Source organism: Phoca vitulina, unplaced genomic scaffold (genome assembly GCF_004348235.1).
Source record: "Phoca vitulina isolate PV1807 unplaced genomic scaffold, GSC_HSeal_1.0 scaffold31, whole genome shotgun sequence".
NCBI lineage: Eukaryota > Metazoa > Chordata > Mammalia > Carnivora > Phocidae > Phoca > Phoca vitulina.
The window spans coordinates 6,806,162-6,820,250 of record NW_022589734.1 but is presented as its reverse complement, the minus strand read 5'-3'; the positions used below and the strand labels follow the sequence as shown (position 1 = coordinate 6,820,250).

The following is a 14,089-nucleotide window of genomic DNA, read 5'->3' as shown; positions in this document are numbered from 1 at the left end:
GTTTTCAACATTTAAGTCCTCAACCCACCTAGAGTAGATTTTTTGTAAATAATTATTTTGAAATAACTGCAAACTTAAAGAAAAACTGTCAAAACAGTACAATAAACTAATTTTGAAGCAGTGATTAAAGAGTGAAAAATCACCTTACCAAGTAGCAGATGCCAAGAGAGAGCCAAACCTCCCAAAATGGATTTTTATCGGGACCCCTACCAACATGTCCCTACAAAAAATTCATTCCCCTCTTAATTTATATGGTCACTTAAATATGGTATAGTTGTTCTCATTCTAAATAAAGGAGCTATATACGTTCATATTTTGATCAAAGTTTAGTTGAAGGTGTTAAAAAACAAAATTCAACTCAATAATTTTGAACATCTAATTGGCTTTAATTAAGCAATTCATGAACCAGGTAGCATCCCATCTGGCAAACTGAGAGATGCTCTGAGGAGTTGTATAAAATTGAAGATTTTTATAGGAAGGAGGTTGGGGCAAGAAGTTATTAGCAAAAGAAAGAAAGAATTGCTTCCGGAAAAGTCTCTTTCCCTTCAGGGGGAAAGATAGAAGGTCTTATCCTGCAGATTATCTCATCTGCCTTTGGTGGTGTAGTGCGGGGAAAGGTTGGAGAGGGCCCAAGTGACAGGTTACCTAATTGGTGCTGACCAGAAAATTCCAGATTGATTTGCTTAAAATTCCACTCCTAGAGAGGTTGAAATTGCAATTAAGTCTTGGTTTGCTGTCCTGGGGGTTAGTGACTCCACCTTAGGTCTGTGGTTTTCTTTTTAACAAAGATATAAAAAAATGACAGACTAAATTTATGAGATATATTGCTAGACCAATCCATTTTAATATAGCAGTGGATTTTTTTCTGACCAAAAAGACAGAGGTAGAATTTTCTAGGGGCCCTGACAGCTGCTTTTGCAGATCATTTCCAAGGGATGTTTTTTGAAATGCAGCTTCTGGAAAATCCACTTATGATGGACTGGAGGAGAGAGCTGGGCAATGGACTGGCTCAACGCTTTGCCCTGTTGCCAATGCCAGAACACGGAGCTAGGGTCTGGCCCATCCAGATGCTCACGGGTGTGTGTGTTGGGGGGCGGGGGGGACATATGCATGCCCACTTGCTGAGACTGGGGCGGCAGCAAACCTGAACTGAGGAAGGAAGTTGATGCCAACCAGGCTTAAAATTAGACATGGTCTCTTTCTGGCAGTTTTAGGGATAAAAAGTTTTGCATCTTTATGTCTTAATTATGCAGACCTATTTTCACGGGTACCTTTGGCTCAATTTGATATGCAGACCGGGACAGCACCAAGGGCTTTCCCCCCCTATCCTTAACTGTATGTTTCTTTAGCTTTAAGCGAAATTGCTTATCCAAAGGAAATACGCCCTTTGCAGAAAGTTGGCCCACAACAAGCACCCTTGCATGGACTTTATTCTTCGGGCTTCACATCCCCACTCCCAACCCCATCGACGGTATTCTAGAAAACCTCCAGTTCACAAAATGTCAAAGGTGAAAACCGTCTTGGAGATCACGTCATAGTCCCATCTCCGTTTTTTCAAGTCAGGAAACTGACCCCAGAGAAGCGTGGGTACCAGTCACGGTCATGCCAATACTGACAACACGAGGCCCAGGACCTGGGCTTCCCCGCTCTCGTTCACTGCTCTCTCACCTCAAATATGTGGGGTGGACTTTTCGAATTAAAGAAAAAAAGGAGCAAATATTGTCCAATGCCACTTTCAACCATAGATATTGCCCCCAACGTTCCCAAATAGCGTGCGTTGGCAACCATGGATTTCATTACCCTTTAATTAAGGAACTAGAAAGAACCAACCTCGCAGGGAGCCCTAACTGCAGAACTACCTGTAATTTTAAAAATTTTAAAAGCAAAACAAAACCAAAAAAAACGCCGTTAGCATCTGCCTTCAACCTTGTGTGTAGTACTAACTCTGCTCTATCACTTCTTCACTTTCCCAAAACGACCCACGCCAACGAGGGAGGCTGGGACGCCAGGGGAGGAAAGTGAAGAGGGAAAGGCCAACGGGGGTTCCTGGGGTGGCGCCCACCGAGGACTTGCCCGGGAGCCCCAACGCGGGCGGCTGTGCGCACGCGCGCGGGTCGGCGGGCGGCAGCTCGCCCGCACCCCGCTTCACTCTGCTTTATTTAGCCCTTTAGCGCAGCCTCCTCCCACACCCCCAACGCCCCAAGTTCAGGATGACAGCGGATGGGACGGGGGAAACCCCAAGGCATCCTCAGAAAGCGAGGTTTTGGAAGATCCAGGGTTCGTGGGTGAGCAGGAGGAAGGCAAGGAGGTTAAGGGCAAAAATCTTAAACCGCCCCTAGCTGGGTTTCCGCCAAAGTCTGAGAGAGACGCCGACGCCGCAGCTCTGGGCGGGCCGGAGGGCAGGAGACCGGGCAAGCGGAACGCGCGGGACCCCGAGGGGAGGGGCGGAGCTGGGGGCGGGGCCTGCTGCCACTCCCTTGAGACCCCGCCCCTCGGACCAACCTCCCGCCTTGCCATTGGAGGGCTTCGGGGGCGGGTACGAGGGACACCCCCCTCTCGCCACCGGCCCCCCCCCCGCCCCCCGCCCGCCTACGCCTTCGGCCCTTCCAGGAGCCTCTGAGCACCAGGAAAGGAAACACCCGGGCTGCCACAGAGCCCCTGGACGCTGGAAAGGCGGGCCCCCCAGCCACCCAATCCGCCGGCCTGGTGACGTCACCAGGGGTGGAGCTACGTGGCTCCGCCCCCGGGGCCTGGGCCAGTGCCCCCACCTCGGAGTCTGCGGCTCCCGCGGGACGCGGGGAAGCGGCCGCCCTGTGCAGAGGCTCCACGTCACAAAGTGCTGCAGTCAGTACCCCGCACTCCCCTTCAGCCCCTCACTCTCCACAGCATGTCCCACCCCTCTTTTTTTGCCCCTTTCTCTGACTTTGAATCTCCAAATGTCTGAGAGAGTGTGGGGACCCCGGAGATGGGAGCGCAGATGGCACGCTGCCTGAAGAAGTAAATCCGATTCGATTATCTCCTTTATCCGTTTGCATTTCTACTGCCTATTTAATATCTCGATGTTTTCTCGTTTATTTTTGGAAGATTTGGGGGGGTTGTTTTCTTTTCCTTTTTTTTGTTTTTTGTTTTCTCTCTTCAGGGACTTAAAGTTGGCCGATGCCTTCTGTAGCTTTTGATTTTAAAAAACTGGGATTTAGTCATCTTTTCGTGCAGAAGGGAAAGAAACCAAAGCCTAGGGGCCTTTAGAAAGGAAATAGCCCTGTTTGTTTTTTGTTCTTAACTCAAGCTGTCGTCGTTAGCACCTTGCACCGAGCACAGACGCAGCTGCAGAAGCACTCCGTTGCAGAGTAGGCTGCGTCTACACCGGGTTTGTGCCTCAGCATCAAAAGACAGTGCAGGTGTATGTGGATGCGGGTGTGCGTGTGCGTACGTGATGTACGTGTGTGCGTGTGTGTACGTGTGTGTGGCTCAACAAATAACCCCAAGAGGCGCATCAGGATCAGAAAGAGCCCCGCATACTATCAATGGCCTAGGAAATTTCCTAAAGCTTTGAGAGTTAGTAAATCTCTAGTATCCGAAAATCATCTTTTCAGGGGCTCGTTTCTCCGTGCTCTCCTGTCCCCCCAAACAGGTGTCGCTGTGTCTCGTGAATCGGCCTCACGCCGGCTGGGGCGTCCGAAGTGGTGAAATTCACAGAGGGCACACGGTGTATATTTCAAGGGCCCCACCTGTGCGGACCAAACCCCCGGGCCTGGGCGTGTGCGCGCGCTCCCGTGCAGTGTGAGCAGGAGGGCACGGGGGCGCTCGGCTTGCGGGCGTGCGCGAGTGTGTGCGTGAGTGTGTGCTCACGCGTTCTAGGCTGCGCCCAGAGCTCAGCTGCTGGGTTGGAGAGAAAGAGGGTAGGCAAGTGCAGGGGGCAGGAGGCTGAGGGGGGATGTCGAATTAATAGAGCTGCTTTAGCTGTTTTCCCTCTCCCGTTCTTGCTCGTTTAAACCCCACAGCAACGTAGGAATAGGGGACTGGATTCTCTGTTGAGCTGATGGAGGAGGGGGGAGTAAGTTGAAACAACCGAGTGGGCGCGCCAGGACTCCCCGGCTCCAGGCGGGGAGAGGAGAGGGAGCCCCTGCTCCGCGCAGGGAGGAGGCGGGGTTCGGGGACCCCGGGAACAGCGAGGAGGCGGGGGTGGCCGCGGGGACGGGCAAGTGGTCACCTCCGGGAGGCGAGAATTCGTTTGAATCGCACATTAATTGGAGATATCTGATTAATTCCAGCTTCTGATGACTATAAATGGCGATTCTCTACCAAGGTGTCTTTATTTAAAAAAAAAAAAAAAATCATTCCGTGTCATCCCCCACGTCAGGCCTGCTCGTGGGCGTGAGGCTGTACTTCCTCCGCCCCCTCCTAATGGAGTGAACCATTCCCAGCTCTTCCCCCCTCTCTCTCTCTCTCAGCCTCTCTCTCTCTCTCTTTCTCTCTCTCTCTTCCTCGCTCCCTCTCTTTCTCTCCTCCCTCTGCCTTCCCCGTGCATAAAGTCTCCGTCGCTCTTGGAACTTGTTGGCAATGCCTATTTTTCAGCTTTCCCCCGCGTTCTCTAAACTAACTATTTAAAGGTCTGCGGTCGCAAATGGTTTGACTAAACGTAGGATGGGACTTAAGTTGAACGGCAGATATATTTCACTGATCCTCGCGGTGCAAATAGGTAAGTGGCCGCCGGGCCGGGCTTGCTGATAGTGGCAGGCGGTAGCCGGCCCGGCCCGAGGCGCCAAGGGGGACCGACTGGCCCGCGGCTGCCGGGGGGGGGGGGGGGGGGGGGGGGGGGGGGGGGGACCCCCCCCCGGGGGGGGGGGGGGTACAGAGAAGCCGGCAAACCCCCAATGGTGGGGGCATCGGCTCCTAGGGACTCGCGCGTCCCGAGTTGGTTTTTCTTAAAAAAAGAGAGAGACTCCAAACGTTCGCCAGGAAATGTATGCAGCTGGCCGTTTTCAGGAGGGGGCTTTCCCCCCCTTTTTTCCCCCAAAGCGCACGTCCATTTTTGCTTCCCTTTCTCGGGTTAGACCAGGTTTTCTGCGCTCTGGGGCAATGCATTGACCCCTGCGATATGGCAAGGTATTATTTTGAAGGGTCGAAAGGTGAATGCAGGAACAAGATGGCTAGGCAGCTAGAATGGAAAGTTTATGTGCAGAAAGCAAAGATATTTCGGGGCTCAGACTGCTGCATTTAGAACTTTGTCATTCTCCCGCCCCCTACCCCCCCATATCCTAGCTGCAGCGTTTGCACCGGGCACCGCAGACCCGGCTGGGGTGCAAATTGAGAATGATAGGGAAGCCCAGAGTACATATTTAAATATGATTATCATTGAGGAGGTTGAATTCAGCCAGATATACGTGGATATAATTTTCTATGAATATATGCCTGTTCCTTTCCACATAGGCATCCGAATTATTTATATGGGAAAGGGTTAAGAAGTGTTTGCAATATGTCACGTCCAGGGTTTGTTATTTTTGTTTGTTTGGGGTTAATTATGACGGATTTATTTAGTCCCCATTTTATGTTAAGGAATGTTGAGTCCTAGTTACACTGTTTTGGGGCTTTTAAAAGTTCACGTTTTTCCTTACAGAATGAGGAAGACGTGATGAAAGGCAGCACTAGAAACCCCACTTCTTCGATGCAGGTTGGAGCATTAATTAACCTGACCTAAAAGTGAAAGTGAAGTAGATTATTAATAGAATGGACAAGAGAAAAAATAGAAACTCTTCAAAGGGGTTTTCTGGAGACCGAGGGAATTGTTGCCTCCTATCATTTCAGGTTGTAGCATTCTTTACAGACAAACCCTTGCAGTATTTGGATAGGAGGATGCTTTAGGGAATGGGGCAGGAGAAAATGCATAATATTTTTCTCCATGAGAAATGTGGAAGAAATAGGGTTTGGAGTTATCTGTACATTAAAATGGATTCTTTGCAGTGTTGTTTTTTTTTTTAATGCATTTGACATGATTTTGTGTATGTGATTTTTTTGCATGAACATTACGGGGATTTTAGACTGTGCAGGATGTTGGCGTTTTCCTTTAATTCTAAGAAATGACTTGATATTTTGAGTTTGGTTCTTTTGAATCTTTGACATTAGGGAAAAGAGATTCAATAAAATTAATAATTGCAGCAAATCCCTTAAATGTGGGAAGTGAATGTGGCATTTTGCAACTAGCCTGCAAATTTTTAGAGAGCAAGACACAGCATTTATTTTTGATATAGGGATTTTAAGTGGAGCAGGTCTGGGGCTCTGTTTTCCTGGAGGGAAATAACCTTACTTTGGAGGGGTTTTAAAACCAGAGAGAGAGATTGTGCATGCGGGATAGCTTGGAACACATTAACCTGGACCGGAAAATGACCATTTGTTGGTTGTGGAATTGAAATTGAGCATGTTTGTTCCCGAATGTCTGCCCTTTCCCGCACCAGAGCCTCAATCTTTAATTCATGGCTGGGAGCTGTCCCAAATCATTGACATTTGGCAACAAAAGTGGGGGTTGGGAAGGGACGAGGATGGAGAGGGTGGTGAACGCAAATGAAGACACGCGGGAGGAAGTTTGAAATGAATGAGAGGTCGAACGAATGAATGAACGGATGGAAAAGGCACAAGACGCGGACACCGGAGAGGAGAGGGAAGGAGCCCAGGTCGCCCGCCCGAGCCTCGCTGAAGCCGGGTTCAGGAAGGACAGCGAGGGTGGCACGGGCTGTGACCTGCTCGGATGCATGAGCTTCAAAACACGTCCCGCGCGCAAGCTCCGGTCCTCCCACAGCGAACTAGAGACGAAGCAGTTATAGTTGCAAAAAAAAAAAAAAAACTCAGAAATTTTCACGGCTTCTTATTTTACACACGCATTCACTCACACATGCGCGGTGTGGAGGGTCTTCTCCTCCAGCAGCGCCCGCAAAGATAACGTGACAGGAGCGCTTCCCGCCCCCGGCGAGCCCCAATTCCCCCTTTTCCCCCTTTAAAATATTGTCAGTGCGTCTTAGGGACTACTTCTTCGCCACTGAGTTTTGGGGGTGGGGGTAAAGGGTAAGGAGAGACGGGGAGCTGGGTGGGGGAGGGGAAGAGGGACTGTCTTTTACTTCGTTTTGGAGCTGCAAAGCTGCATTTGTGGCGTGCATTATGGAGGAGGATGTGTAGGGTTCATTTCATTGTGACCGCATTCTAGTAGAACAAAGATTCGTTTATTCTACCTCAGTGTTCTTTTTGATACTGCAGTCGCAAGGGCTTTTAATATTTCTCGGGGATGGGGGGGAGGGAGATTCATGAAGGTTTACGTATCTGCCCGAGCCGAGGTCGAAGTTAACCTTAGTCCCTTCCCCGGCGCTTCCCGTTCCGGATTAGAAAGCGCAAGGCCCGCCTCGCTCTTCCTGCAGCAATTTGCAAACGGGGAGCTCTCGGAGGCTGCTGCAGGTTCGGTCACCTTCCCTCTTGTCTGCGTCTGGCCGGCTCTCGGGGACCAGCGGCTGGGGGGGGTGGGGGCAGCGAGGTGTATGGTCCTCTTCGGAGACATTCACATACAAGCCCTGGAGGCCAGAACACGGCCCAGGAAGGAGCCAGCGCTCTGGGTCGCGGGTACTGGAGGCCGATTTCCATTCTGAGAAGATTCGCCCCTTCCCTCTGCTCCCCTAGCCCCAACCGCGCGGATCAAAGGTTCATGCGCCCCTCCTGGTCCCCTCGCGTGCTTTTGGCCGAGCGCCAGCGAACGTTTAGCCTGTTTCGTTGGCCTTGGGGTGGAGAGAAATGGCCTTGGCAACGGCAGTCCGGCGCCGTGGGGTTTGACCGCCCGAGGCCAGGAGAGAGTACTTTGGTGCAGCTTGGGTTATCTCCCTCCTCCCTTCCCCCTCCTCCCCTGGTCCCGGCCGCTATCCCGCCCCGCCTCGCCCCCTGGAGTGAACCCAGAGCTAGAGGCCTAGAGCCCAGGGCGACGGCCACCTGGGCCCTTCAGGGTTGGGGCCTGGAGAGAAAAGGTCCCACCCGCTGCAGGCGGATTGGTGGCTGGTTTTTCGGGGTGTGTGGGGCGCTGAGCCGCGGACAGAGTTTCACGGATTTGGCCCCCGTGGAGGTAACCCGGGGTCCCCCGTGCCAACACAGCCGTGACTCTGCCCGGCCCTGAGTGCCCGGACCACTCATCACCCCCGCCCAGTCTCCGGACACCAAGGCTGCTCTTTCTCCAGTGGGGTGGGGAGGCTGCGTGCGAGGATCGCACTCGGAACACATACTCCACGGTAGGCAATCAGTTTTATAATGAAACAATCCATTTTGATGGCTGCTGCTGGCTTCCGGAGACTTTATTAATTTAGTCATTCAGCAGTGTATGCTGAGCACCCAGCCAAGCACGGGGAGCTGGCCCGAGTCTTTCTCGCACGACATGGCCTGAGGTTCAGCTGCGTGGCCCCACGCTTTCCCGCCTCCTCACCCCTTCCTGGCCCCCGCACTCTGCTGTCGTTACCCCCTCTGTCACCTCAGAAATGCAAGATCGCACTTCGAGAGCCAGCACGGACTTGCTGGGGAAGTGTTGGGAAACGAAGGAGGGAGTGAGGAGAAAGAGAGAAATAAAAGAGACGGGGGAGGTGAGAAGAGGGGGCGATGGAAACAGAAAAAGATGCAGAGCGAGATGCGGGAGGGGGCTGCGGGAAAGGAATGGACTCGCCTCCCCCTCCCGCACCGGCTCACACGCAGACGGTCGGCACAAGTCTGTAGTTGGGGGCGGGTCAGTCCCTCTTGGGCCACATCTTGCCTTCACCTTTAACACTGGCGCCCCGCGAGGCTGGGCGTCGCGTCCGGGGCTGGCGGGCCGCGGGGATGCCCGGCAGGGTCGCGACGCTGCTGACTGGTGTCCCCTCCTCCCCACAGCGTACCTGGTGCAGGCCGTGAGAGCAGCGGGCAAGTGCGATGCGGTCTTTAAGGGCTTTTCGGACTGTTTGCTCAAGCTGGGCGACAGCATGGCCAACTACCCGCAGGGCCTGGACGACAAGACGAACATCAAGACCGTGTGCACGTAAGTGTCCTCTTTGGCCTGCTGGGTTTCTGTTCTGGGGGGCGCTGCGGAGGTCGGTGAGGGCTTGCCTGCGGGCCTGCGCTCTGAATTCCTCGCCAGCGCCAATCAGTGCGTGCTGGGCTTTGGACTCTCGCCCTAAGGCCTCGGCCAGGGTCTGCACTGCCCAAGGGGATCCTGTGGCCTGAGATGGGCAGAGGAGGATCCTCCCACGCGGGAGCCAGGTCCAGTCCTGGGCATCCTCACCCGCACCCACAGAGGCGCGGGCACTCAGGGCGCTGGAACCAGGAGCGAGGGGCAGAGAGAACTGCTAGCAGTTCCTCGCTCTACTTTAAGGCAGTCTTCATCATTCTTTTTTTTTTTTTTTTCCTGCGTGAATAAGTGGACTGCTGTGTACTCTCCGAAGAACAGTTGGTTTTGGTTTGAGGAGCGTTTTAGGAAATACTAGGTTTGCATAAAGGAAAAGTCAAAGTCACTGGCTTGTTGTCCATTTCCCCTGATAAAACCCCCTTGCACTACACACCAAGAACATTCAGGGATAGGCAAGGGAACGCGGGTCCCTCTTTCTCTTTCTAAGAGAGAAGCTGAAAGGATATTTTGTTTTGTGCCAATGATTTTGCCCAAGAAAAGTATGTCCTGGGCATCCACTGACCATCTCTGCTGAGTTTGTGGCAGATTAGAGGCTTGGGAGAGCCATACCCCTTGCCCGCCCCCCTTCCTCTCTGCATTCACTCGGTATCCCTAGGCCATGGCAGCTAAGGGCTAGGAAGGAGTTCCTGGCCAGGTACAATGCCTTTTCCCAGAGCTTGGCTGAAAAGCACTGCTCCCACTAGCAAAGGAGGTAACTAGCAGAGAGCCCTACTGTAGTAGACCAGCGACATTTTAGTTGCTGCGGACCTTAGAAGTACCTCCATCCTCTAGCAACACACACTCTCACACACACACACACACACAGACTTCTTTTATTTTACTTCATTTTATTTTTCACAAAGAGCTGTAACTCCCACCACTCACCCAATAATGGCCCTTACCAAAAAGCCAAGGCAAAAGGTGTTCCTTGTTCCCCACAGGTTGATGAAACCATATTCTGCACCATCCTTTGTATACAGTGAAGTCCTTGTTCTCTCCCTAATTCCTGGGGAGGGGGTGTTTAGTTTAAATAATGAGTAATTAAATGGGGGTCAATTTTGCCACACACTTTCCTAAATACCCTGGTGTCCATCAAAAGCAGTAGGTAGCTGGTACCTTCCTATCAGAAAAGGGACAAAAGGCTAGATCTGGGTTGCATATCCACCTACTTTAATTCCAAATGTCTGATGAGAGGTAAGAATGTATCTATATGAAGCTTGACAAAAGGTTAGATATTGATCGGCTCCCAAACCTTCTATTATTTGCCAGAATTCAGTTATTCCAAGTTTTTAAAATTTTTTTAGCAGGACTTGGTCCTGGAGGATAGAAGTGAGGAGGACCCCGCCCCCCCACCCCCACTCCGAGGCTGCAGGCCACTGCTGGGTCTGGGCTCCCAGTTCATTAATGGTACTGGTTGCTCAACATTCTGCTGAAGCCCATCGCCTCTCAGTTCCATGTGGATATCTGTCCTTTTTCACCATATTCCTCTTCCAGGAGGGTCCTGTCCCCATCTGGGCATGCATAAAGAAAGAAGAGATTTAGATATCCTTTGGGAGGTGCAGTGACAGCAGAGAGCTGTCCCTCCGCCTCTTAGTTTCTCTAAATCTTGCTATTTATTATGAATTGAGGAACCCTGAAGCCCTGTGTTCCAGGCTTCCCAGTCCTCATAAATTAGAGACTCACAAAGGTCGTTAGAAAACAGCCAGAGCTCAAGGCAATCCAACAGGCATTTATATCTTTGCTATTAGCCAGAGGATGGGGTGGGAGTGGAAACAAGGATAAATCAAACATGGTGCTTGCCTTCAACGTACTTACAGTCCAGGCTAGCGAGCAGAAGGGAGAGATAGGAGAAAATACAACCAGATTGCGTGGAGGGCGGTCGCTAGTGACCTGGCGCTAAAGGCCCGGGTGAAGTGGGAGCCAGCCCGGAGTTACCGAGACGGACAGATCGACCCAGCACCGAAAGGAGACAGCGCCCCAGGAATCGATCACGGGTTGGAATTATATTTAGTCTCGGGATCTATTTCGGGTTTTCGGAAGAAAGGGGGACAATAAAAAAGGACAGGTTGGTTGAAGGTTGTGGGGGCGGGGCTACGAGCTGAGCCCAGGGGGAGGATGTGGCTGAGGAAGAAGGCGCGGGGCTCCGTGAAGAGGCGGGGGAGCGAGGACTAGGAGCGGAGTCCCTGGAAGGCTGGCAGCGGTGGACACCGCGGTGGCACCGGAGTCCCGGCCTGGGGGGCTGCACACTACACCCGGAAGGCCGTGGGGAGGAGGCTTCATGGGGTCCAAGTCCACGAATGACTCTGGAGGGGGAGAAGAGGAGGGACCGAGCGCGCAGGGCCGAGAGCACTGGGATTTGCAAAGCAGAAGGTGGCTACAGAGCTGGCCCCAGGGCACCGACACTCACCAACTCGGGGAGGAGAGAGGCAGGCAGGAGTCTCCGGACCGAATCTGAGCCGGGGGGACTGTGGAGAGCGAGGCCAGGGGCCACGGAGGGCCGTAGAGGAGGGGGAGAGGAGGAGGAAGAGGAAGTGAGGAACCGAACAGAGGAAAACCGAGGGGAGGGAAAAGGAGGAAGACAAAGGGAAGAGGAAAGGATGGGAAAATCGGAGAACGGGAAACAAAAGGAAGGGAGGAGGGAGAGTGCGGGCGAAGGCGAGAGAGTACCGCAGCGAGGAGGGGGGTGGGACACAGAAGGGACGAGGGGGAGGAGAAAGTGAGAAGCCAAGAGGGGAGGGCCGTGCTCTGAGCAAGTAACCCATCTTGCAAGCTAAGAGGCATTAATGGGCGGCAGCTTGCAAGGCTTAGCACTGTTTTGCTAGCTTTCCCCGAGGAGGACGAGCAATCTGTTTGCGCAGGCCGAAGTGCCAGCGCCGCGCAGCGGGTGCGGCCCGGCTCCCGGCTGCCGGGTCCCCGCCCGGGAGCGGGAAAGAGAAACCAGACGCCGCAGGGGGCGGCCTTTGCCCTCGGACGACGGCTTCCAGGGTGGGCCGAGGTCTGGCGAGGACCAACCTAGCTGGACCCCGGCGCCAGGCGGGTGGAGAGGAGGTGGGGTGGCTGCCGGAGAGGTTTGCGAAGGCCGCGAAGGGGGGAGGCGCAGGGGTGCAGGCCCGGGTCCTCCCCGCGCTCAAAGTCAACCTGCTTCTTCCGTTTTGTTCTGTTCCTCGCCAGATACTGGGAGGATTTCCACAGCTGCACGGTCACAGCCCTTACGGATTGCCAGGAAGGGGCGAAAGATATGTGGGATAAACTGAGAAAAGAATCCAAAAACCTCAACATCCAAGGCAGCTTATTCGAACTCTGCGGCAGCGGCAACGGGGCGGCGGGGTCCCTGCTCCCGGCGCTCCCCGTGCTCCTGGTGTCTCTCTCGGCAGCTTTAGCGACTTGGCTTTCCTTCTGAGCGCGGGGCCGGCTCCCCCCGCGCGCCCACCCACACTCACTCCATGCTCCCGGAAATCGAGAGGAAGATCCATTCGTTCTTTGGGGACGTTGTGATTCTCTGTGATGCTGAAAACACTCATATAGGATTGTGGGAAATCCTGATTCTCCTTTTGATTTCGTTTGATTTCTTGTGTTTCATTTGCCAAATGTTACCAATCAGTGAGCAAGCAAGCACAGCCAAAATCGGACCTCAGCTTTAGTCGGTCTTCACACAAAAATAAGAAAACGGCAAACCCACCCCATATTTTTTTTAATTTTTAATTTTTATTTTTGGCACAAGAATCTCAGGAACGGCCCTGGGCCACCTACTATATTAATCATGTTAATACATGACAAATGATGGGCTCCTCCTAATAAGAAAGAGAGGAGAGGAGAAGGCCAGGGGAATGAATTCAAGAGAGATGTCCACGAGGAAAGCATATGGTGAATAACTCACGCTCACGTCTTTCTTCCACAGTATCTTGTTTTGATCATTTCCACTGCACATTTCTCCTCGAGGAAAGTGAAAGGACAGATTGTTGGCTTTGTGGTTTAAGGATAGGAGGGAGAGAGGGAAGGGATTGAGGAAATCTCGGGTGTCTAGGTAAAGGCTTCCAGAAGAATCGCTGCTAAAGTCACTGAGAGGTTAAGCTTTACCTGCTGTTGTCGATGCATCTTTCCAAGTCCACTGCCTTTATTTTCCCTCTTGTTTTAGCTGTTACACATACAGTAATACCTGAATATCCAACGGTATAGATCACAAGGGGGGGGGTGTTAAATGTTAATCTAAAATATAGTTAAAAAAAGATTTTGACATAAAAGAGCCTTGATTTTAAAAAAAAAAAAGAGAGAGATGTAATTTAAAAAGTTTATTATAAATTAAATTCAGCAAAAAAAGATTTGCTACAAAGTATAGAGAAGTATAAAATAAAAGTTATTGTTTGAAATGGGGGTGTCGTTTGTTTCCTGCCCCAAGCCTGCTTTCTTGCCCCAGTGCCCGGGTTACCCGTAGGGACAAGTGATGCCGCAGGATACACGCACCTGTTCGCAAGCCAGTTGATAACCTACCGTCTTCAAGCAGACCCTCTTCAACTAGGTCATTTTGCCACTTTTCCGAAATTCTGTTTACTTAAAGAAAAGAAAGAGGAAGTTGTATTTTTAATAAATAAAAAGCAGAGATCTTTTTAGGTGAGGTTTCGGGGAATTGGGGTTTCGCGAGAAAACACACGCAGACCCAAGGCCGGTACCCAGCCTGCGGCCCCCGCCTCAGGCGGGTCGGAGCCCTAACCACGATCCGTGCAGGCCGAGTCCTAACCACGATTCGCCTCTTCCTCTGCGGTGGCCGGAGGCAGCTTGCGAACGAACCGCCATTAAGGGCTCTAGCAGAGGGGCCAAGGAGAGACTGTGGTCCCTGGCAGGGATCAGGTGAATCCTTTCATAATTAATAAGACAGCTCAGCTGAAATGGCGAGGAGACGGGGCCCCATTGATGTGGCAGTCAGCTGCTTCCACCTCT

At 52.3% G+C, this 14,089-nt stretch overlaps 1 protein-coding gene across 2 annotated transcripts; it reads left to right on the top strand.

Annotated features, from left to right (window-relative positions):
• The first annotated feature begins 4,416 nt into the window (after positions 1-4,416).
• NRN1 (neuritin 1) lies at positions 4,417-13,521 on the top strand. 2 transcript variants are annotated; one of them, XM_032424942.1, is made up of 3 exons: positions 4,417-4,699; positions 8,884-9,028; positions 12,326-13,521. In XM_032424942.1, exons 1-3 carry the CDS (start codon positions 4,645-4,647, stop codon positions 12,552-12,554), a joined length of 429 nt encoding a protein of 142 aa, XP_032280833.1. In that variant the 5' UTR covers positions 4,417-4,644; the 3' UTR covers positions 12,555-13,521. The 2 variants fall into 2 exon arrangements, with proteins under 2 accessions (XP_032280833.1, XP_032280832.1); XM_032424941.1 differs by lacking the exon at positions 4,417-4,699 and adding an exon at positions 7,278-7,440.
• The last annotated feature ends 568 nt before the right edge of the window (positions 13,522-14,089 follow it).